A 21042-nucleotide genomic window follows, 5' to 3' on the forward strand; every position below is an offset into this window, starting at 1 on the left:
CGGGGGTGTCCGCTGAGGGACCCCCCCGTAAAGGCACCCACCGTACCCCCCCCCCCCTTCCCTGCCCCAGCAGCGCCCGGGATCAGCCTGGGTCCCCTGCGGGCATCGCTCCAGGGCCAACTCCAGACTTTTTTTGGGGGGGGGGGGTTGTCGTTCCCCGCTTACCCCCCCTCATCGTCCCCCCCCCACCGTTTACCACCCGGCAGCCCCCCAAGCCCGCAGCACCCCCGTGGCCGGGGATCCCCGTGGGAATTCAAAAATAAAGAGCTCTCTCTATGTACAGGGACCGGGGAGGGAAAAGAGCGAAAGCGGAGTCCAAAGAACAACATCCACCACCAGCAACAGCGAAACGCCACAAGCACAGCCGGGGAGGGGGGGGCTGGGACCCCCCCCGCCACCACCACCCCCCCCTGCCAGCCGGGAGACACCCCTACCCCCCCCCAGGTGGAGATGGGCAGAGAGGGGGGGGGTCTGGCCGCGGGGGCATCCCCCCCAGCCTCCCCTGCCTGTGGCCGAGCGGCTGGGTTGGTTTTTGGGTGCGTGTTTGGTTGGGGTTTGTGGTTTGTTTTTTTTTTTTTTCCCTTTTTTTTTTTTCCACTTTTTTGTTGTTGTTGTCATTGTTTTGGCTTTTTTTTTTTTTTTTTTTTTTTTGTCTTTTTGTTTTCTGCAAACACAGGCACTGGAGGGGGGGAGGAGCAGGGGCCGGGGCGGAGGGGGGACAGGCATGCGGACGCGTGCTTCGGGGCCGCAGCTCCGGCTGCCGGCTCGGCTCCCATCGCCGTCTCCGTCGGGCTTGGAACCAGGACAGCCACCGCCAGCTCTGCGGGGATGGGGGACCCCCCGCTGCCGGTAAGCCAGAACCGGGGCACCCCAGTAGAATCACAGAATCACAGAATCCCAAAATCACTCAGGTTGGAAAAGCCCCTCGGGATCATCGAGTCCAACCCTCAGCCCGACTCTACAAAGTTCTCCCCTACCCCACATCCCCCCACAGCTCATCCAAACGGCCCTTAAACACCCCCAGGGGTGGGGACTCCACCCCCTCCCTGGGCAGCCTATTCCACTCTCTGACCACTCTGGCGGGGAAACATTTTTCCTCCTGTCCAGTCTGAACCTCCCCTGTTGCAGTTTAAAGCCGTTCCCTCTTGTTCTGTCACTAATTCCCTGGGAGCAGAGACCAGCACCAACCTCTCCACAACGTCCTTTCAGGGAGCTGCAGAGAGTGATGAGGTCTCCCCTCCCCTTCTCCTCCTCACACTGAACAGCCCCAGCTCCTTCAGTCGCTCCTCACAGGATTTATTCTCCAGGCCCTTCCCCAGCTCGTTGCCCTCCTCTGCCCTCGCTCCAGCCCCTCGAGATCTCTCTGGGATTGAGGTGCCCAAAACTGGACACAACCCTCCAGGTGTGGCCTCACCAGTGCAGAGCACAGGGGGACTGTCACCTCCCTGCTTCTGCTGGTCACACTAGTGCTGATACAAGCCAGGAGGCCGTTGGCTTTCTTGGCCACCTGGGCACACTGCTGGCTCATGGTCAGCTGTTTGTCAACGAGAACCCCCAGACCCGTCTCTCCCAGACAGCTCCAGCCACCCCTCCCCAAGCCTGTAGCCATGCAGGGGGTTGTTGTGGCCCATGGGCAGGACCTGGCACTTGCCCTTGCTGAAGCTCATCCTGTTGATGTTGGCCACCGATCCAACCTATCCAGGTCTCTCAATAACACCCCCCCGCTCCCTCAAACCCCAATCCCCGGCGCTCACCTTCACTGGAGCGGGGCGACGGGGGCCCCCGAGCCGTGGAAGTGGACGTTCTGCCACTTGCCATCGCGGCGGTGCCAGACGCGGGTCTCCTCGGACTGGCTGGTGCGGGGCCGGCCCTGGGCGTCGATGTACTGGGTGAGGCGGATGTAGGCGATGCAGGCAGCGTCCTCGCCGATGACGTGCACGTGGGGGTTCAGGATGGTCGTGTGGATCGGCTTGTTGTTCTTGGAGAGCACTGCGGGGGGGTCCGGGGGGGGTGGCTGTGAGCGGGCAGGGGAACGGGCAGCGGGGCGGGCAGGGGAGGTGGGTGGATGGCCAGGGGACGGGCAGATAGAATGAGCGCGCAGCCAGGTTGCATGGGCAGGATGGATAAAGGCAGGAGGAACAGGCAGGCGCTGTGTGCAGGCAGGATGGGCAGGTAGGGAGGGATAGAGGCAGAGGGGGTAGATGGATGGGCAGGTAGACAGGACAGGCAGGCAACAGATGGGCAGGATGGACAGACAGATAGAATGTGCAGGCAGGCAGGGTGGCCAGGCAGGATGGATGGGCAGGCAGGGAGGGAGACAGGCAGGGAGGGGTGGATGGACAGGCAGGACAGGCAGGCAGCAGGCAGGGTGGGTGGGTGGATGGCCAGGCAGGCAGACAGGATGGCCAGGCAGGCAGGATGGGTAGATGGGCAAGGAGGGTGCAGGCAGGACGGACAAGCAGGCAGAGGTGGGTGGACGGACACACAGACAGGACAGACAGGCGGGCAGAAGAGAAGCGGATGGGGAACAGGCAGGAGAAGCAGGGCAGCAGGCAGAGGATGGGCAGGGTAACAGGAAGGATAGGCAGGGGATGGGCAGGATGGATGGATGGAGGGACCAAGCAGGGGACGGACAGGGGACAGACAGGCAGGAGCTGGGAAGTTTGGATGGAGACATGTACAGGCAGGAGAAGGGCAGGGGATGGACACGCTTGCCTGGCAGGCAGGTGGGGGGCAGACAGGGACGGGTAAGGCAAACAGGCAGGGGACTGCCAGGCAGGCGGGGGGCAGGGCTGCGGGACAGGCAAGACAACGACCAGACAGGTGGGCAAGGACAGGCAGGCAGGACAGAGGGGCAGGCAGGGGGACGGGGAGGACAGGAGGATGGACAGCTAAGCAGGCAGCCAGGAGACAGGCAGAGAGACAGACAGACTGGATGGGGAGGGACTGGGCAGGCAGGGGACAGGGAGAGGACACGCACGCTGGGCTGGGCACAGGCAGGGTGCAGGCAGGGTGCAGGCACTCACAGTTCTCGAAGTAGAAGCGGTGGAAGTCCATGCCCTCCACCAGGTTGCCCAGGGCCTCGGGCTCGAAGGAGGTGAGCCCCGGGTCGCAGATCTTCCTGCAAGGCAGCGGGTGAGCAGCAGCCCTGCCCCACCCTGCCTGGCCCTGACCAGCCCACAGGATCCCAGATCCATCGGGCTTGGAAAAGCCCTTGAAGCTCCTCCAGCCCCACCATGAACCTCACCCTGACCGTTCCCAACTCCACCAGATCCCTCAGCGCTGGCTCAACCCGACTCTTCAACCCCTCCAGGGATGGGGACTCCCCCCCTGCCCTGGGCAGCCCATTCCAACGCCCAACAGCCCCTTCTGCAAAGAAATCCTTCCTAAGAGCCAGTCTGACCCTGCCCTGGCGCAGCTTGAGGCCATTCCCTCTTGTCCTGGCGCTGGTTCCTTGGCTCAAGAGACTCCTCCCCCCTCTCTGCACCCTCCTTTCAGGGAGTTGGAGAGGGCCATGAGGTCTCCCCTCAGCCTCCTCTTCTCCAGACTAAACCCCCCCAGTTCCCTCAGCCGCTCCCCATCAGACCTGTGCTCCAGACCCTGCACCAGCTCCGTTGCCCTTCTCTGGACACGCTCGAGTCATTCAATGGCCTTTTTGGAGTGAGGGGCCCAAAACTGAACCCACTCATCGAGGGGCGGCCTCACCAGTGCTGAGTCCAGGGGTCAGATCCCTTCCCTGTCCCTGCTGGCCACGCCAGGGCTGGTACAAGCCAGGATGCCCCTCCTGGCCCCACCCGGCCCCGCCCGGCCCCACCCGCGGGTCCCCACTCACGCGTAGGCCTCAAAGTCCCCGTTGTTGACGGCCTCGATGAGCTGCTCCGTGATCTTGATGATCTCCTGCTTGCGGGCTGGGGGGGGACACAGCCGGTGTCAGTGTCATGGCCCCAGCCCCATCCCCGCGCTGGGGGTCCCTGGGGGGGGGACGGACAGGGGGGGGACGGTGGAGATGGGGGAGTGGGGGAAGAGGGACGGACAGAGGCTGTGGGATGGTGGATGCGCTGTTGGGGGGGACGTGGGGACGTGGAGAAGGGACATGTGGGGGGGGGGCATGGGGACAGACACAGGGACTATGGGGACAGACACAGGGACATGGGGACAGACACACGGACCATGGGGACAGACAGACCATGGGGACAGACAGGACATGGGGACAGACACAGGGACTATGGGGACAGACACAGGGACTATGGGGACAGACAGACCACGGGGACAGACAGACCATGGGGACAGACACACGGACCATGGGCAGACACACGGACCATGGGGACAGACAGACCATGGGGACAGACACAGGGACATGGGGACACACAGACCATGGGGACAGACAGGACATGGGGACAGACAGACCACGGGGACAGACACAGGGACCATGGGGACAGACACAGGGACTATGGGGACAGACACAGGGACATGGGGACAGACAGACCATGGGGACAGACAGACCATGGGGACAGACACAGGGACATGGGGACAGACACAGGGACATGGGGACAGACGGACCATGGGCAGACACAGGGAGCTCTGCGCGCCCCGGCCCCCACAGCTCTGCCACACCAGTAGCAGCATCCCCCTGGCCCAGGGGTCCTGTGGCCTCCCAGCACGTCCCAGTGCTGCCCAGTGCCATCCCAGTGCCCTCCCAGCATGCTCAGGCATCCCAGTGCCCTTCCAGTGCCAGCCCAGCGTGTCCCAGTGCTTCTCAGTGCACCCCAGTGTTACCCCTGCACATCCCAGTATATCCTAGCGCCATTCCAGTGCATCCCAATACATCCAGTTCCATACCAGTACCTCCCAGTGCCATCCCACTGTGTCTCAGTGCCATTCCAGTGCATCCCAGTACCATCCCAGTGTAATACAAGAGATCCCAGTTCCATGCAAGTGCATCACAACACATCCCAGTGCGATCCTATTGCATCCCAGTGCGTGCCAGTGCATCCCAGTGCCGCTCTAGTGCACTCCAATACATCCCAGTGCATTCCAATATGCCCCAGTTCCATCCCAGTGCAATCCTACTGCTTTCCAGTGACACCCCAGTAAATTCCAGTGCCATTCCACTGCATTCCAATATGCCCCAGTGCAATCCTACTGCTTCCCAGTGACACCCCAGTACATTCCAGTGCCGTTCCAGTGCATTCCACTACACCCCAGTTACATCCCAGAGGGCTCCAGTACCATTCCAGGGCATCCCGATACATCCCAGTTTACACCAGTACATGTCAGGGCCATCCCAGTGCATTTCAGTGCAACCCAGTGTCAGTCTATTGTGTCCCAGTGCCTTTCCAGCACATTCCAGTTCACCCAGTTCCATCCCAATGCATCCCAGTGTCATGCTGTTGAATTCCAGTGTGTCCCAGTGCACCTCAGTGCAATCCCAGTGTGTTCCAGTACCATTCCAGTGCAGCCCACTCCACTATATCCCAGTGGCTCATGTCATCCTGACGACACCCCAGTGCATCCCAGTGCCACTCCAGTGCATTTCAGTACAGACCAGTTTCATCCCAGTACATCCCAGTACTGTTCCAGAGCATAGCATTACGCTCCAGTTTGCCCCAGTGCATCCCAGTGCCAATCTATGGAGTCCCAGCACCATTCTAGTGTGTTCCAGTACATCCCAGTTCCATCCAGTGCATCCCACTGCCATTCCAGTGCATCTCAGTTCATCCTGGTACCATCCCACTGTATCCCAGTGCACCCCAGTGCCACCCCAGTGCCATCCCAGTCCATTCCTGTGTCACCCTAATGTGCTCCAGTGCCATTCTGAGCAGCTCAGTGCCACTCCACTATATCCCAGTGTGTCCCAGTGCATCCCAGTGCCACCCCTGTGCCAATCCCAGTGCACCCCAGTGTTCCCCAGTGCATTCCAACACAGCCCACTTCCATCCCAGTATGTCCTAGTGCATCCCAGTGCATCATTCCAGTGCATTCCAACACAGTCCAGTTCTATCCCAGTGTGTCCCAGTACCACTCCAGAGCATACTGTTACACTCCAGTTTGTCCCAGTTTATCCCAATGACATCCTACTGCATCTCAGTGCCAACCATCTACTGTGTCCCAGTGCCATTCCAGTGCATCCCAGTACAGCCCCGTACAGCCCAGTTCTATCCAGTGCACCTCAGTTAATCTTGGTACCATCCCACTGTGTCCCAGCATCATTCCAGTGCATCCCAGTGCCATCCCAGTCCATCCCAGTGCAATGCAGTGCATCTCAATGCATCCCAGTGCCATCCCACTACATCCCAGTGCAGCCCAGTGCCACCCCAGTACATGCTGGTGCATCCCAGTACCATCTCAATGGATCCCAGTGCCATCCCAGTCCGTCCCAGTACCATTCCACTACATCCCAGTGCATCCCAATGCCACCCCAGTGCATGCTGGTGCATCCCAGTGCCATCCCAGTCCGTCCCAGTGCCATTCCACTACATCCCAGTGCAGCCCAGTGCCACCCCAGTGCATGCTGGTGCATCCCAGTACCATCTCAATGGATCCCAGTGCCATCCCAGTCCATCTCAGTGCACCCAATGTATCCTGGTGCCATTCCAGCACCATCCCAGTGCATCCCAGCTCCATCCCAGTACACCCCAATGCATCCTGGGGCCATCCCAGTGCACTGCAGCTCCATCCCAGTGCATTCCAGCACCCTCCCAGTGCATCCCAGTGTCATCTCAGCGCATCCCAATGCATCCTGGGACCAGCCCAGCGCATCCCAGTGCTGTCAAATCGCATCCCAGTGCCAGCCCAGTGCACATCCTAGTGCCACCCTAGCTCCATCCCAGTGCATTCCAGCACCATTCCAGTATATCCCAGCACCCTCCCAGTGCATCCCAGTGCCATCCCAGTGAACCCCAAGGCATCCTGGTGCCCTCCCAGTGCCATCCCAGTGCCATCAAATCTTATCCCAGTGCCATCTCAGTGCATCCCAGTGCACTCCAGTGCATCCTGGTGCCAGCCCAGTGCATCCCAGCTCCATCCCAGTGCCATCAAATCACATCCCAGTGCACTCCAGTGCATCCTGGTGCCAGCCCAGTGCATCCCAGCTCCATCCTAGTGCCATCAAATCACATCCCAGCGCATCTCAACTCCATCCCAGTACATCCCAGCACCCTCCTAGTGCATCCCAGTGCTGTCCCAATGCACCCCAATGCATCCTGGTGCCATTCCAGTGCATTCCAGCACCCTCCCAGTGCATCCCAGTGCCATCAAATCGCATCCCAGTGCACTCCAGTGCACCCTGGTGCCAGCCCAGTGCATCCCAGTGCATCCTGGTGCCAGCCCAGTGCCATCAAATCACATCCCAGTGCCATCACAGTGCATCCCAGTGCACTCCAGTGCATCCTGGTGCCAGCCCAATGCATCCCAGCTCCATTCCAGTGCCATCAAATCACATCCCAGTGTACTCCAGTGCATCCTGGTGCCAGCCCAGTGCCAGCCCAGTGTATCCTGGCTCCATCCCAGTGCCAACAAATCACATCCCAGTGCCATCACAGTGCATCCCAGCTCCATCCCAGTGCCATCAAATCACATCCCAGTGCCACCTCAGTGCATCCCAGTGCACTCCAGTGCATCCTGGTGCCAGCCCAGTGCATCCTGGCTCCATCCCAGTGCCAACAAATCACATCCCAGTGCCAGCCCAGTGCATCCCAGTGCATCCTGGCTCCATCCCAGTCCCTCAAATCACATCCCAGTGCCATCACAGTGCATCCCAGTGCACTCCAGTGCATCCTGGTGCCAGCCCAGTGCCAGCCCAGTGCATCCTGGCTCCATCCCAGTGCCAACAAATCACATTCCAGTGCCAGCCCAGTGCATCCCAGTGCATCCTGGTGCCAGCCCAGTGCCAGCCCAGCGCACCCCAGTGCATCCTGGCTCCATCCCAGTGCCATCAAATCACATCCCAGTGCACTCCAGTGCATCCTGGTGCCAGCCCAGTGCATCCCGGCTCCATCCCAGTGCCATCAAATCACATCCCAGTGCCATCCCAGTGCATCCCAGTGCACTCCAGTGCATCCTGGTGCCAGCCCAGTGCCAGCCCAGTGCATCCCAGCACCCTCCCAGTGCATCCCAGTGCCAGCCCCGCCCCGCCGCCGCCCCACGGCCCCGTCACCTTTTGTGTCCTCGTCCTCGATGGTGGTGTTGGTGCTGTCGGACGACTCCTGCCAGCGGGACGGCGGCGGTGCGGGGGGAGAGAACAGACAGAGAAGGGTCAGAGTCGGGCCCGGCGGGGTGGGGGGGGGGTGAGCCGGGCTGGGGCTCGGCAGGACCCCGGCGATGCTGGATGTCACTGGGGGGGGGGGGAGCCCCCACCGTCACCCCGTGCGCGTTCCTCATCCGCTCCAGCGCCACGTCAGCCCCCCCCCGCCCCGCGCCATGGCTGATGCTGGGGGGAGGATGGAGGCGGAAAGCGGGGCCCCAAACGACCCCGGGGGGGTTAACGAACGCGGGCGAGGCGCGAAGGGAAGAGAGGCAGCAATACCTTTATGCCGTCCGCGGGGTTATGAATTACGGTAGTTTGAGGCTCCTACGGGAGAAGGGAGAGAGACAGAGGCGGGGGGGCGGGGGGGGGAGGAAGCGAGAGCCCGGGGGGGGACAACGGAGTGGGGGGACGACGGAGCGAGCAGCACGCGGACGGGGGCGAAGAGAGACCCAGACCGGATTCGGGGAGGGGCAGAGGGAGGGGGGAGAGAAGCAGAGAGTCATTAGTCCAGCGAAAGCCAAATGGTTTAATTCACAGAAAGACAGAGGAAGGGGGGGGGGAGAAAGGGGGGAGAGAATTGGGGGCGAGGGCGGGGGGAGAGAGACGCAGCAGGACCCTGTGGATGGCCAAGGAGGAGCCGGCCGGGTCGTGGAGGGCACCCCTGTGCCCGGATCCTGCACTCACGGTACCAGCTGGGCACCCCCGTGCCCCGATCCTGCACCCATGGGGTCATGGTGAGCACCCCCATGCCTGGATCCTGCACCCACGGGGTCACGGTGAGCACCCCCGTGTCCTGATCCTGCACCCACGGGGTCACGGTGAGCACCCCCGTGTCCTGATCCTGCACCCATGGGGTCACGGTGAGCACCCCCGTGCCTGGGTCCTGCACTCACCGTACCAGCTGGACACCCCCGTGCCCCGATCCTGCACCCGCGGGGTCACGGTGAGCACCCCCGTGCCCGGACCCTGCACCCACCTTGCTGTCCGCATGGCCAGAGCACCCCCGGATCCTGCACCCCCTGGGCCAGCCGGGCACCCCCATGCCCCGATCCTGCACTTACCATCAAGGTCACGGCCAGCACCCCCGTCCCCGGGCCTGCGTCCTGCACCCACCTCATCGTCCGTGCGTTGGGGCGCCCCCATACCCTGCACCCACCTCGCCATCCATGTCGCGGGGGGGGCACCCCCGTGCCCGCATCCTGCGCCCCCTTCGCCGTCCGCATTGCAGGGGCATCTCCCCGTGCCCGCGCCCTGCACCCCCTCTCCGTTCCCATCCCCGTGACGCTGCCCCCCCCCCGCCCCCCCACACCCCCAGCGACACCAGGGACAGCCGGACAGACAGACGAGGCGGGGGGGGGGGGGGGGGGGTGTGCATGGCGATGGATGGGATGGGCTGGTGGGATGGATCCGGCCCGGGGGGGGGTGCAGGGGGGTGCGGGGGGGGGCACCTACCAGCGCGGCGGGCGGGAGCGTCCCCTTGGGGCTGGTGACGCCGGCGCTGCCTTTGGTGCTGTTGGTCTGAGGCTGGGGGGGGGGAGAGAGGGGAGGGCTCAGCGGCATTGGGGGGGGGCGTCCCCCCCACAGCCCCCCCCGTGGCCACCCCACAGCCCCCCCCCGTCCTCACCTTCACGCCGTCCGCCTTCTTGTTCAGTAAGCTCTTAGCTGCTGCGGGGGTGGGGGGGGGGAAGAGCGTCAGTGGCTGTCCCCCCCCTTTGGGGACAAGGGACACTGTGTGTGTCCCACACCCTGACCCCCCTCCCCCGGCCCCCCCACCCTGATGCCCCTCCCGGGTGCCAGCAGCACCCACCACCCCGGTGTCGGGTTGTCCCCATCCTGGGGGTGTCCCCATCCCGAGGGGGGTGTGTGTCCCCATCCTGGGGGGAGTGTCCCCAACCTGTGGGGGGGTGTCCCCATCCTGGGGGACACACACATGAGCTTGGGGGGGGGTCCCCATCCTGATGGCCCCCGCAGGGGGGGGGCAGGGCTGGCTTACCTTGGAGAAATGCAGAGAGGAAAGCGAGAGAGAGAGGAGGGTGGGAAGGAGAGAGAGAAACGGGGAGGAAAAGGAGGAAAAAGGGAAAAACATAAAAAAACAAACATAAAAAAGATGAGTTGAGTCCGGGGGGGGGGGGCGGCCCCCTGTGCCCCCCCCCAGTGTCACCCTGGAGGGGGACAAGGACGGGGGGCGGTGGGGAGCATCTGTCACTGCTATCGCGATCTCTGGCCAGTGGGGGTCGGCGGGGGGGGACATGGGGGGACACACAAGTGGCCTGGGGGGGGGGCAGGGTGTCACCTTGAGCATCCTCATCGGTCGTCCAAGCTCAGGGACCCCCCTCACCAGCATCGGGGGGTGGGGCGGGGGGGCTGTGCGGTGACAAGTTCGGTGACAGCAGGGTGGCACGGAGCAGCACCCAATCGGGGGGGGGCGGGGGGGGGGCAGGGAGAGGGGGGGGAGAGGGGACACCCCTGCCCCCCCCCGGCAGACCCATGTCCCCACAGGGGTCCCTGGCGGGGTGTCCCCAAGGGTCCCGGTCCCTCCTCCGAAAGCAGGCGGGCGCTGAGAGGTGGGGGTTTAAACCACAGCCGAATTGGGGGGGGGGGCTGGGGGGGGGGAACCCCAGCCCGGGGAGGGGGGGGGGGGCAGCTGTAGCCCTTGGGATGGGGGGGACACGGTTTAAGACCCGCCAAGTGTTTCGCGGCACCACAAACACCGGCTGCAGCTCTCAGGAAGCCGTGCGGGGGGGGCGGGGGGGGGTGTCACATGCCGGGGGGGCACATGCCTGGGATGGGGGGGGGGGGGGCGTGCAGGTTGGGAGACACAGGGGGGGACACGGGGGGGGCACATGAGGCATGCGGCCGCTTTGCCCCCCCTTCATACACCGGTGTGCCCCCCCTGTGTGTGTGGGGGGAGGGCAGTGCTGTGGGGTGGGAGCAATGGGGGGGGGGGCACCCTAAAATTAAATATCCCCCCCCCGCCCCCAGCTCCCCATTGCTGACCCAGGCGGGGGTCCCCGGGGTTCCCTTGGGGGTGCCACCACAGTGTGTCCCCCCCGCCAGGGACTGGAGCAGGTCACAAGCACCCAAGCAGCCCCCCCTGGAATGGGGGGGGGTGGGGGGGTCAAGCATCGCAGGGTGGGGGGCACAGAGACCCCCCCCGGGGCCAGCCGGGGGTTTACAGCGGGGGGGGAAGGGGGGGACAGTGGCATCTCTCAGTCCCCGTGGGGAGGGGGAGAGGCTGCGGGGGGGGGTGCAGGGGTGGGGTGCGGGGGGGGGCGGTGCGGGGGGGCCATGCATGCGCTCCGATTTCCGAGGAGGGCACCCGAAACCCGTTGGGGGTGGGGGGGGAGAGGAAGAGGATGGTTGGGGTGGGACATGGGGACAAAGGATCTGGGGCAGGGGACACACAGAAACCAAGCGGGGCTGGGGGGTCGGGGCGGGGGGGGGGGGGGCCGGGGGGGCCCTTTGCGGACGCGTCTACCTTGTTCCACCAGCCCCAGGGGGGCCCCGGCGGCGGCCGCCGACATGGTCGGAGGAGCGGTGGTCTGTCTGCCCACTGCGGGCAGGAGACGGGCAGGAGAGAGAGAGAGAGAGGAGAGAAAGGGAGCAGAGCTCCTGTTAGGAGGGGGGGGGCATGTGGGGGCGGGGGGGGGCTGCAGCCGGGACCCCCACCTTCCCACCCCCCCCACCCGCCCAACAAGAAGTCCTGGGGTGCCCATCACCCCGGCCTCAGGCCTGGGGCGGGGGGCGGCGCTGGTGCTGCTCCATCATTTCCCCCCCCCCTTACCCCAACTCCGTGTCCCCCCGCCCCCCACCAGCCACCGGAGTGGAGGGGGGGGACACGGGGACCGGGCACTACCTGCTGCTGTGTGCGTGGGGCGGGGGGGGGGCTGGATCCTGCCCCCCCCCTTGGCTAACGCACGCCCCCGTCCTCGCTGACAGGGAAAAAATGGGGAGGGGGGTTGGAGGGGGGGGGGGGGGGTGGGGAAAAAGAGAGAAAGACAGCGACAGAGAGAGGGGGGAGGGGGGCACCGGCCTCGGCGGGGGCTGCGGGTTGGGGGGCTGCGGCCCCCGGCCCCCCCTGGCCAGCGGGAGCCCCCCCTTACCTGAGAAGTTCCTGGTGGCCAACATGGTGGTGAGGATGGCGCCCTGCAAGGGAGGGAGGGGGCAGGATGAGGCCCTGGGCTGGGTGGGATGGGGGGGGGGGGTGTGGAGGGGGGGGCAGGATTGGACCCTGCTGTGCTGGGTGCCACGGGGAGGGGATGGTGGCCCATGGCAAAGCACTGGCTGTGGCCAGGATGGGACCATATGGCCCCGGGGAGGGGCAGGGTGGTGCTGTGCCCCCCTGAGGAGGGGCAGGATTGGTGCTGTGCCCCCCCAGGGTAGGAGCAGGATGGTGCTGTGCGCCCCCGGGGAGGGGCAGGATGGTGTTGTGTCCCCCTGGGGAGGGGTAGGATTGGTGCTGTGACCCCCCAGGGAGGGGCAGGGTGGTGCTGTGCCCCCCCAGGGAAGGGCAGGGTGGTGCTGTGCCCCCCCCCCAGGGAAGGGCAGGGTGGTGCTGTGCAGGGTGGGGGAACCCCTCACCTTGAGCTTCCTCCGGGCGTTGAACTTTTTCAGACACTCTACCGTCTCCTGCCTGTGCATCATGGAGGCCACGGTGGAGCGTTGCTGCGGGGGACAGGGGGGGTCAGTGCAAGGCGCCGGCAGCGCCCCCCGGGCTGGGGGGGGGGACACTGGGAGGGGGGGGGGACACAGCACTTACGCAGACCCACGGGTGCTTGAGGGCTTCGTGGGCTGTGATGCGCTTGGCAGGGTTGATGGTCAGCATCTGGTTGATGAGGTTTTTCGCTTCGGGGGTGACCGTGTCCCACTCGGGCGAAGGGAACTGGGAGAGGGGGGGGGACACGGCAACGGAGGGGGGTGACGGCTGGGAAGGGGCAGCCCCACAGCGCCTGTGTCCCTCCACCCCCCCACCGGAGCTGTGGCCCAACGCCATCCCCCCGGCTTTGCCTGGTGGTGATTAGTTGTAGTGTTCCTCAGTAGGTTCCAGAGTTAACGGGCCGGCCGGCCACAGCGCAGGGGGTGCCTGGCACCAGGGACTTACGTCGTAGGCACCGGCCTTGATCTGTTGGTAGAGTTTGTGCTGGTCCTCGTCCCAGAACGGCGGGTAGCCCACCAGCAGGATGTACAGGATGACGCCTGGGCGAGGGCGAGCGGGGTCAGGGCCGGGGGAACGGGGACCCCCGGCCTCCCCTGCAGCCCCGCCCAGGGACAGGCGTGTCCCCGAGGTGGCCTGGCCCCGCGCCAGCCCCCCAGTGCTGCCAGGACGGCACCGTCCCCCATGGTGGCCACGTGGCACGGCCGGGGCACGTGGCCCGGGGTGGCCCCGGGAGGGGGACTGGGATGGGACCAGGACAGGGACGGGGAGAGGAGCAGAGATCCAGCACAGAACTGGGGTGGGGATCAGGGGAGACTGGGATGGGAATGGGATGGGGGCGGGAAGGGAGTGGGATGGGACGAGGGTGGAGATCGGGGTGGGATCGGGCAGGGGTTGGGCAGGGGTTGGGTTGGATCAGGCAGGGATCGGGCAGGGGTTGGGCAGGGATCGGGCAGAGACTGGGCAGGGGTCAGGCAGGGGTCAGGCAGGGATTGGGCAGAGATTGGGCAGGGGTCAGGCAGGGGTCGGGGAGGGGTTGGGCAGGGATCAGGCAGAGATCAGGCAGAGATTGGGCAGGGGTCAGGCAGGGATCAGGCAGGGGTTGGGCAGGGATCGGGCAGGGATTGGGCAGGGATCAGGCAGGGATTGGGCAGGGATTGGGCAGGGATCAGGCAGGGATCAGGCAGGGATCAGGCAGGGGTTGGGCAGGGGTCGGGCAGGGGTCAGGCAGGGGTCGGGCAGGGATCAGGCAGGGATCGGGCAGGGGTCGGGCAGGGGTCGGGCAGGGATCAGGCAGGGGTCGGGCAGGGGTCGGGCAGGGATCGGGCAGGGGTCAGGCAGGGATCAGGCAGGGGTCAGGCAGGGGTCGGGCAGGGATCGGGCAGGGGTCGGGCAGGGGTCGGGCGTGGATCGGGCAGGGGTCAGGCAGGGGTCGGGCAGGGATCAGGCAGGGATCGGGCAGGGGTCGGGCAGGGGTCGGGCAGGGATCAGGCAGGGATCGGGCAGGGATCGGGCAGGGGTCAGGCAGGGATCAGGCAGGGGTCGGGCAGGGATTGGGCAGGGGTCGGCTCTTACCGCACGCCCAGATGTCCACGGGTTTGCCGTAGGCCTCTTTGCGCAGCACTTCGGGCGAGAGGTAGCCGGGCGTGCCGGCGAAACCTGCGGGGGGAGCGGGGCTGAGCCGCAGTGGGCGGCCGGCGGGGGGCACGGGGGGGGGCACGGGGGGGGCACTCACCGAACCAGGCCTGCTGATCCCCTTGCACCTCGATGGCGAGGCCGAAGTCCGCCAGCTTCACCGCCGCCCCTTTGCACTTGCTGGCCAGGAGCAGGTTCTCCGGCTGCGGGCGCGGGGTGAAGGGGGGGGGTGGAAGGGGGGGGGGCAGCAGAGGGGGGGCTTTGCAGCCGCCATCGAGGGGGTCCTGCCCGTCTGCCAGCCCCGCGCCCCCCCCCAACCCCACACATCCCCATCCCCATCTCCCACCCGGCTCATGTGTCCGTCCCCCCCCCCCCCCCCGCACCCCAAAGGGGGGATCTGGGGGCGATGCGGGGGGGTCGCAGTGAACACAGAGTGTGCTGTGACTGGGGGGGGGTCACACGCAGCCCCAGGCAGGGGAAATGGCAGCTGGGGGGTACGCCGAGCTGAGGGGACCCCCCCAGCCCCAGGGGGAGCTCAATCCCCCACCTTGGGGAGCCACTGAGCCAGCCCCCCCCCCAAGCTGTGGGGACCCCAAGACCGGGGTGGGGGGGGGGGGGGAAGCACCCTATGGGGGGGACACACACTCACCTTGAGGTCCCTGTGGACGACCCCCATCTGGTGACAGTGGAGGACGGCCTCCAGGATCTGCTGGATGCAGTGGCTGCGTGCAAACGTCGGGGGGGGGGGGTCAGGGGCACGCCGCGCCCCCCCCACACCACCTCCCACACCCCCTTGCTCAGGGGCACCCAGGATTTGTGCCCCCACCCCCCCTAAAACCATCCCCCCACGCCGCTGTGCCCTGGGGGGGACCCTACAAAACCAAGCAGTGATCTTGTATTGGGGGGGGGGTGCTGAGCTTGGCACCCCCCCACGCCCCTGCCTGAGGTGGGGGGGTCACCCCTGGGGGGGGGGCACTGCCTGGAGGGTGCCCATCAGGGGTGCTGCTGACCCATGGGGGTCACCCACATGGTGCTGCTGTGCCCCCCCCCCGCCACGGGACCCCCCCCCCTGCGCCCCCCCAGCCCTGCTGCTGCCCGGACACTGGGGTCCCCCAGACAGGACTCACAGGGCGGGGGAATGGGGGGGGCGGGGGGGGGCGGATGGAGACGAGACAAGAAAGAAAGAGGGAAGGAGCGGGGAATGAGAGGCTGAAATGGGGGTGAAGTGGGGGGGGGGGCCCCCGCGTGGCTGGGGGTGCTGGGGCATGGCGGGGGGGGGGGGGGGGGCAACCTCCCTGCAAAGGGAGGGGTCAAAAAATGGGGGAGGGGGGCAGAAAAAGGAGGGAGGAGAGAGCCCCAAAGTGGGGTCCCGGCGAGGGGAGCGGGGGGGCCGGGAAGCGGGATGCTCCGGCGGGTGGGGGCAGCACGGGGGGCACGGCCCCCCCGGCCCCCCCCGTTATACTGACCTGCGGCTCCCTCTGCACAGGGGCAAAGTGATGGGTGGGAGAAACGCGTGCTAATAGCTCATGGACACAGTGACTGCAAAACAAAACGGGGGGCGGGGGGCGGGGGGCGGGGGGGGAAAGGGGGGGGGGAGGATGGAGGAACAGGGGGTGGGAGGGGGCAGGGTGGGGGCAGGAGGGGGAAAAGGGGGTGGGAAGGGGGGCAGGATGGAGAGGAATGGGATGGGGGGGCAGTAGGGGGGGCAAGGGGTGGGGGGGGCAGGATGAGGGGTGGGGGGGATAAAGGGGGTGGGAAGGGGGTAGGATGGAGAGGAATGGGATGGGGGGGCAGTAGGGGGGGCAGGGGGTGGGAGGGGGGCAGGAGGGGGAAAAGGGGGTGGGAAGGGGGGCAGGATGGAGAGGAATGGGATGGGGGGGCAGTAGGGGGGGGCAAGGGAGGGGGGCAGGAGGGGGTAAAGGGGGTGGGAGGGGGGGCAGGATGGAGAGGAATGGGATGAGAGGTGGGGGGCAGGATGGGGGGGGCAGGAGAGGGGTGATGGGAGGATCCAGGGCAGGGTGGGGGGCAGGTGGGGGGCGTGGGGGGCAGGTGGAGCATCAGGAGGCAAAACACAGGGAAGGGGGTGCCGGGGCGAGGGGGGGGGCAGCGAGCGGTGGGACAGACGGACACACGGACGGACACACGGACACGCACAGAGCCCGAGCGACGCGTGATGGGAGACAGGAGGGACGGGGGGGGGATGGAGGGGGGGGACGGACGGAGCGGGGGGGTGGGGGGGGGGACGGGGGGGGGGGACGGGACGGGGGGACGGGGAGGGGGCGGAGATGGGGGGAACGAGAGAGGGGAAGAAACAATGTTGTGAAAGCCCAGAGACCACGGGGACGGGCACACGGCGGGCACACAGGGCGCTGGGGGCTCAGGACCAGCACGGGGGGGGGGGCCCTGGGGGCCCCCCACCCGCTTCCCCCCCCCCCCAGCACATGTCATGACAGCGCCAGGCCTCAGCGGCAGAGGGGAAGAGCATGGGGGGGGGGGGGGGATGGGGGGGGGCCCCACCAAGCACCTGGCAGCAGGATGGAGCCGGTGGGGGGGGGGGGGTACAGTAATGGGGGGGGGCACCCCCCGCACCCACTGGGTGCCCCCCTGCCTGCCTTGCTGGAGCTGCCCCATCCCTGCAGCCCCCCCCAGGGAGGGGCATTGGGGTGTCCAGCGGGGTTTTGGGGGGGAGGGGGGGGTTTGGGGGGGCGCGGGGGCTCACCTGGCATCGGCCTCGCTGTAGTACTCCCGCGCCACGATGTCCTCGAAGAGCTCCCCGCCGGTCACCCTGCAACGCAGCCGGGGCCACCGCGTCACCCCGCGTCCCCCGACCCCCCGGGACACCCCAACCCCCCCCCCCGGCCACACTCACAGGTCGAAGACGAGGTAATGGAACCCCTCCTCTGAGATGCTGTCGTGGAGCCGCACTGCGGGGACAGGACGGGGACGGGGACGGGCTCAGCCCCGCGGTCCCCGGCAGCTGCCACGTGTGGCACACGCGTGGCCGTGTCACACGCGTGGCCGTGTCACACGCGGCCCTCGCACCTGCGCCCTGCAGCAACCAGGGGGGCACCCAGCAGCACCCCAAGGGTAGGACCCCACCTGTCCCCCCCCTCAGCACACCCCCGCGGTGGCCCCCGGCACAGCCCGGCGATGGTCCCCAGGGGTGAGACCCCACATGTCCCCAGATGCGCCCCCAGAGTCCCCCAGGGTGGGGCTCCCAGCGTGGCCCCCCCACGCCCCGTTGGTGGCCCCAGCCTGTCCCCGGGTGGCCGCGGGCTCACCGATGTTGGAGTGCTTCAGCAGCCGGCAGATGCGGGCCTCCCGCTCCAGCTTCTGGTGGTCTGGGGGGACACGGGTCAACCGGGGAACCCCCCCGCGGCCCCCCCCAGCCCCCCCCGGCCCCCCCCGCAGGGTCACCCACCCCCCGCCCCAGCCCCGGCCAGAGGAGCCCAGAGGTGCCCACGCGTGGGTGCGTGTGGCTGCGGGTGTGCGGCTACACCCGGGTGTGTGCGGGTGTGTCGGGGTGTGCGCACGTGCGGGTGTGCAAGCGTGGGCAGGCTTGAACGCGTGTGCACGTGCGTGTGTGGGGCTGCGCCGGTTGTGCGTGGGGGGTGTGTGTGTGCGGCTGTGTGGTTGTGCGTGTATGGACGGGTGTGCAAGGATGTGTGGCTGTAGGTGTGTGTGCGGTTGTGCACGTGTGTGGTTGTGTTTACATGTGTGGTTGTAGATGGAGGGGGTAGATTGTGTAGTTGTGCACCCGTGCGCAGGTGTGCCCCTCTCTGCGGGTGTGCCCGTGGTGCGCGGGGGTACCTCTGTGTGCAGCTGTCCGTACGGACGCGTGTACCTGTGTGCAGCTGGACATCCATGCGGGTGTGTCAGGGTGTGCAGCTGCACGCGTGTGTGCGAGTGTAACTGTGTGCGTGTGTGAGAGTGTAACTGCGTGTGCGTGGCTGTACCTGTGTGTGTGCGCGGCTGTACCTGCATGTGTGTGCGAGCGTACCTGTGTGTGTGTGCGAGTGTAACTCTGTGTGTGTGTGAGAGTGTAACTACATGTGTGCGGCTGTACCTGTGTGTGTGTGCGAGTGTAACTGTGTGTGTGTGTGAGAGTGTAACTACATGTGTGCGGCTGTACCTGTGTGTGTGCGCGAGTGTAACTGTGTGTGTGCGTGAGAGTGTAACTGCGTGTGTGCGGCTGTACCTGTGTGTGTGCGCGGCTGTACCTGTGTGTGTGCGAGCGTACCTGTGTGTGTGCGACTGTACCTGTGTGTGCATGAGTGCACCTGTGTGTGTGTGCAGCTGTACCTGTGTGTGTGTATGAGTGTACCTGTGTGTGTGCGCGACTGTACCTGTGTGTGTGTGCGAGTGTACCTCTGTGTGTGCGCGTGCGGCTGTACCTGCGTGTGTACGCGAGTGTACCTGTTGTGTGCGACTGTACCTGGGTGTGTATGAGTGTACCTGTGTGTGTATGAGTGTACCTCTGTGTGTGTATGAGTGTACCTGTGTGTGTATGAGTGTACCTCTGTGTGTGTGTGTGCGACTGTACCTGTGTGTGTGTGCGGCTGTACCTCTGTGTGTGCGTGCGAGTGTATCTCTGTGTGTGCAAGTGTACCTCTCTGTGTGTGCATGAGTGCACCTGTGTGTGTGTACGAGTGTACCTGTGTGTGTGCGACTGTACCTGTGTTTGCGTGTGCAACTGTACCTGTGTGTGCGTGAGTGCACCTGTGTGTGTGTGCGACCGTACCTCTGTGTGTGTGTACGAGTGCATCTGTGTGTGTGTGTGAGTGTACCTGTGTGTGCGTGTGCGACTGTATCTGTGTGTGAGTGTACCTGTGTGTGCACAAGTGTACCTGTGTGTGTGTGCACGAGTGCACCTGTGTGTGTGTGCGACTGTATCTGTGTGTGTGTACGAGTGTACCTGTGTGTGTGCGGCTGTACCTGCATGCGTGCACAAGTGTATCTGTGTGGCTGTACCTCTGTGTGTGTGTGCGCGAGAGTGTATCTCTGTGTGTGTGTGCGACTGTACCTGTGTGTGAGTGTACCTGTGTGTGCACAAGTGTACCTCTGTGTGTGTGCACGAGTGCACCTGTGTGTGTGTGCGACTGTACCTGTGTGTGTGTGTGCGGCTGTACCTGTGTGTGTGTGTGCGGCTGTACCTGCATGTGTGCGCGAGTGTATCTGTGTGTGTGTGCGGCTGTACCTGTGTGTGTGCGTGCGAGTGTATCTGTGTGTGTGCAAGTGTACCTCTGTGTGTGTGCATGAGTGTACCTGCGTGTGTGTGTGCGGCTGTCCCTGTGTGTGCATCTGACTGTCCCTGTGTGTGGCCGTACATGTGTGCACACGGGGACACGTCTGCCACCGTACAAGTGCGGCTGTACCTGTGTCTGCGTGTGTACCAGGGCGTGTGACTGTCCATGTGTGCAGCTGTCCCCGCGTGTGACTGTCCCCGCACACACAGGTCCCTGCCCAGCCCTGCTGTGCCCCGCTGCTGCCCGGGGGGGTCGGGCAGGGCCAGGCAGGGCGGGGGCGGGGAGGGCACCCGGACACACGGACAGGGGTGTGCGCCTGCTCACACCCCCCCGCACACGTGTGCGTGTGTACACACACGTGTATAACCACGACCACACCCCTCCCCCACCCTGCCTGCACATACGTGTGCACACACCCCCCCCATGCTGTGCACACGTGTGCACACCCCCCTGTGTCCAGTGCGCACAGACACAACCTGCACACGTGTGTGTGCGCACACACACCCCCCCACGCTGTGCTCACACACACACACAGCCGTGGCCACGCACACGCGTGTGCACACACCCAGAGTACACCCCCACGTGCTCAGTGCAGTCGTACGCTGCCTGCTCACGCGTGTGCACACACAACTACACCCACACACGCTGTGCACACACACGTCCCGCGCCTGCACACGCTACTCAGGTGTGCACACACACACCCCCACAGGGTGCTGAGGTGTGCACACACCCCGTGACACGCTACAGGCGCACGCACACGCCCTGCTCACACGTGTGCACACACATACACTCCCCACGCGTGCAGTGCACACACCTGCGTACACATCGCACACACACACTGCTGACATGTGTGCACACACCCTCACGAACCCACTGACACAACACACACACACACACACACACTCTGCCTGCTCACACCTGTGCGCACACCCCCACGCACATGGAGCACACACACACCTGGGCGTGCACACACTTGTGCATGCCCCACTGCTCACGTGTGTGTGCACCCCCCCCCCACACACACACACTGCGCACACCTGCATGTGCACACACCCCCCATGCACACACACTGCACACACGCGTGTGCACACACAGAGCTCACACATGTGCACACACACCCCCAAGCACACACACACTGCTCACACCTGTGTGCACACACACACACATACACACACACTGCACACACGTGTGTACACACACATCCATGCACACACACACTGCTCACACCTGTGCGCACACACACACCCGTGCACACACACACT

General features: G+C 65.6%; 2 protein-coding genes across 6 annotated transcripts in view; both read right to left on the minus strand.

Moving 5' to 3' along the window:
• Positions 1–561: 561 nt before the first annotated feature.
• Positions 562–17879, minus strand: LOC141935811 (calcium/calmodulin-dependent protein kinase type II subunit beta). 5 transcript variants are annotated; one of them, XM_074852380.1, is made up of 19 exons: positions 17816–17879; positions 17404–17458; positions 17254–17319; positions 15184–15256; positions 14635–14737; positions 14475–14558; positions 13347–13441; positions 13005–13127; positions 12827–12910; positions 12349–12391; positions 11724–11798; positions 9870–9907; positions 9698–9769; positions 8525–8569; positions 8156–8204; positions 3833–3908; positions 3027–3121; positions 1755–1989; positions 562–820 (listed from the first exon to the last, which is right to left on the minus strand). In XM_074852380.1, exons 4-18 carry the CDS (start codon positions 15208–15210, stop codon positions 1757–1759), a joined length of 1242 nt encoding a protein of 413 aa, XP_074708481.1. In that variant the 5' UTR covers positions 15211–15256; positions 17254–17319; positions 17404–17458; positions 17816–17879; the 3' UTR covers positions 562–820; positions 1755–1756. The 5 variants fall into 5 exon arrangements, with proteins under 5 accessions (XP_074708481.1, XP_074708483.1, XP_074708482.1 ...); XM_074852382.1 differs by lacking the exon at positions 11724–11798 and having other exon boundaries at positions 9870–9910; XM_074852381.1 differs by lacking the exon at positions 8525–8569.
• Positions 17880–20521: 2642 nt separating this feature from the next.
• LOC141935732 (calcium/calmodulin-dependent protein kinase type II subunit beta-like) overlaps positions 20522–21042 on the minus strand; it is a 14129-nt gene continuing 13608 nt past the window's right edge. Inside the window, exon 13 of the mRNA XM_074852226.1 lies at positions 20522–20594. Coding sequence (XP_074708327.1) covers positions 20522–20594 — 73 coding nt within the window. The remainder of the gene's footprint in view (positions 20595–21042) is intronic.

The sequence above is a fragment of the Strix uralensis genome, chromosome 28 (genome assembly GCF_047716275.1).
Source record: "Strix uralensis isolate ZFMK-TIS-50842 chromosome 28, bStrUra1, whole genome shotgun sequence".
In the NCBI taxonomy this organism is placed as follows: domain Eukaryota; kingdom Metazoa; phylum Chordata; class Aves; order Strigiformes; family Strigidae; genus Strix; species Strix uralensis.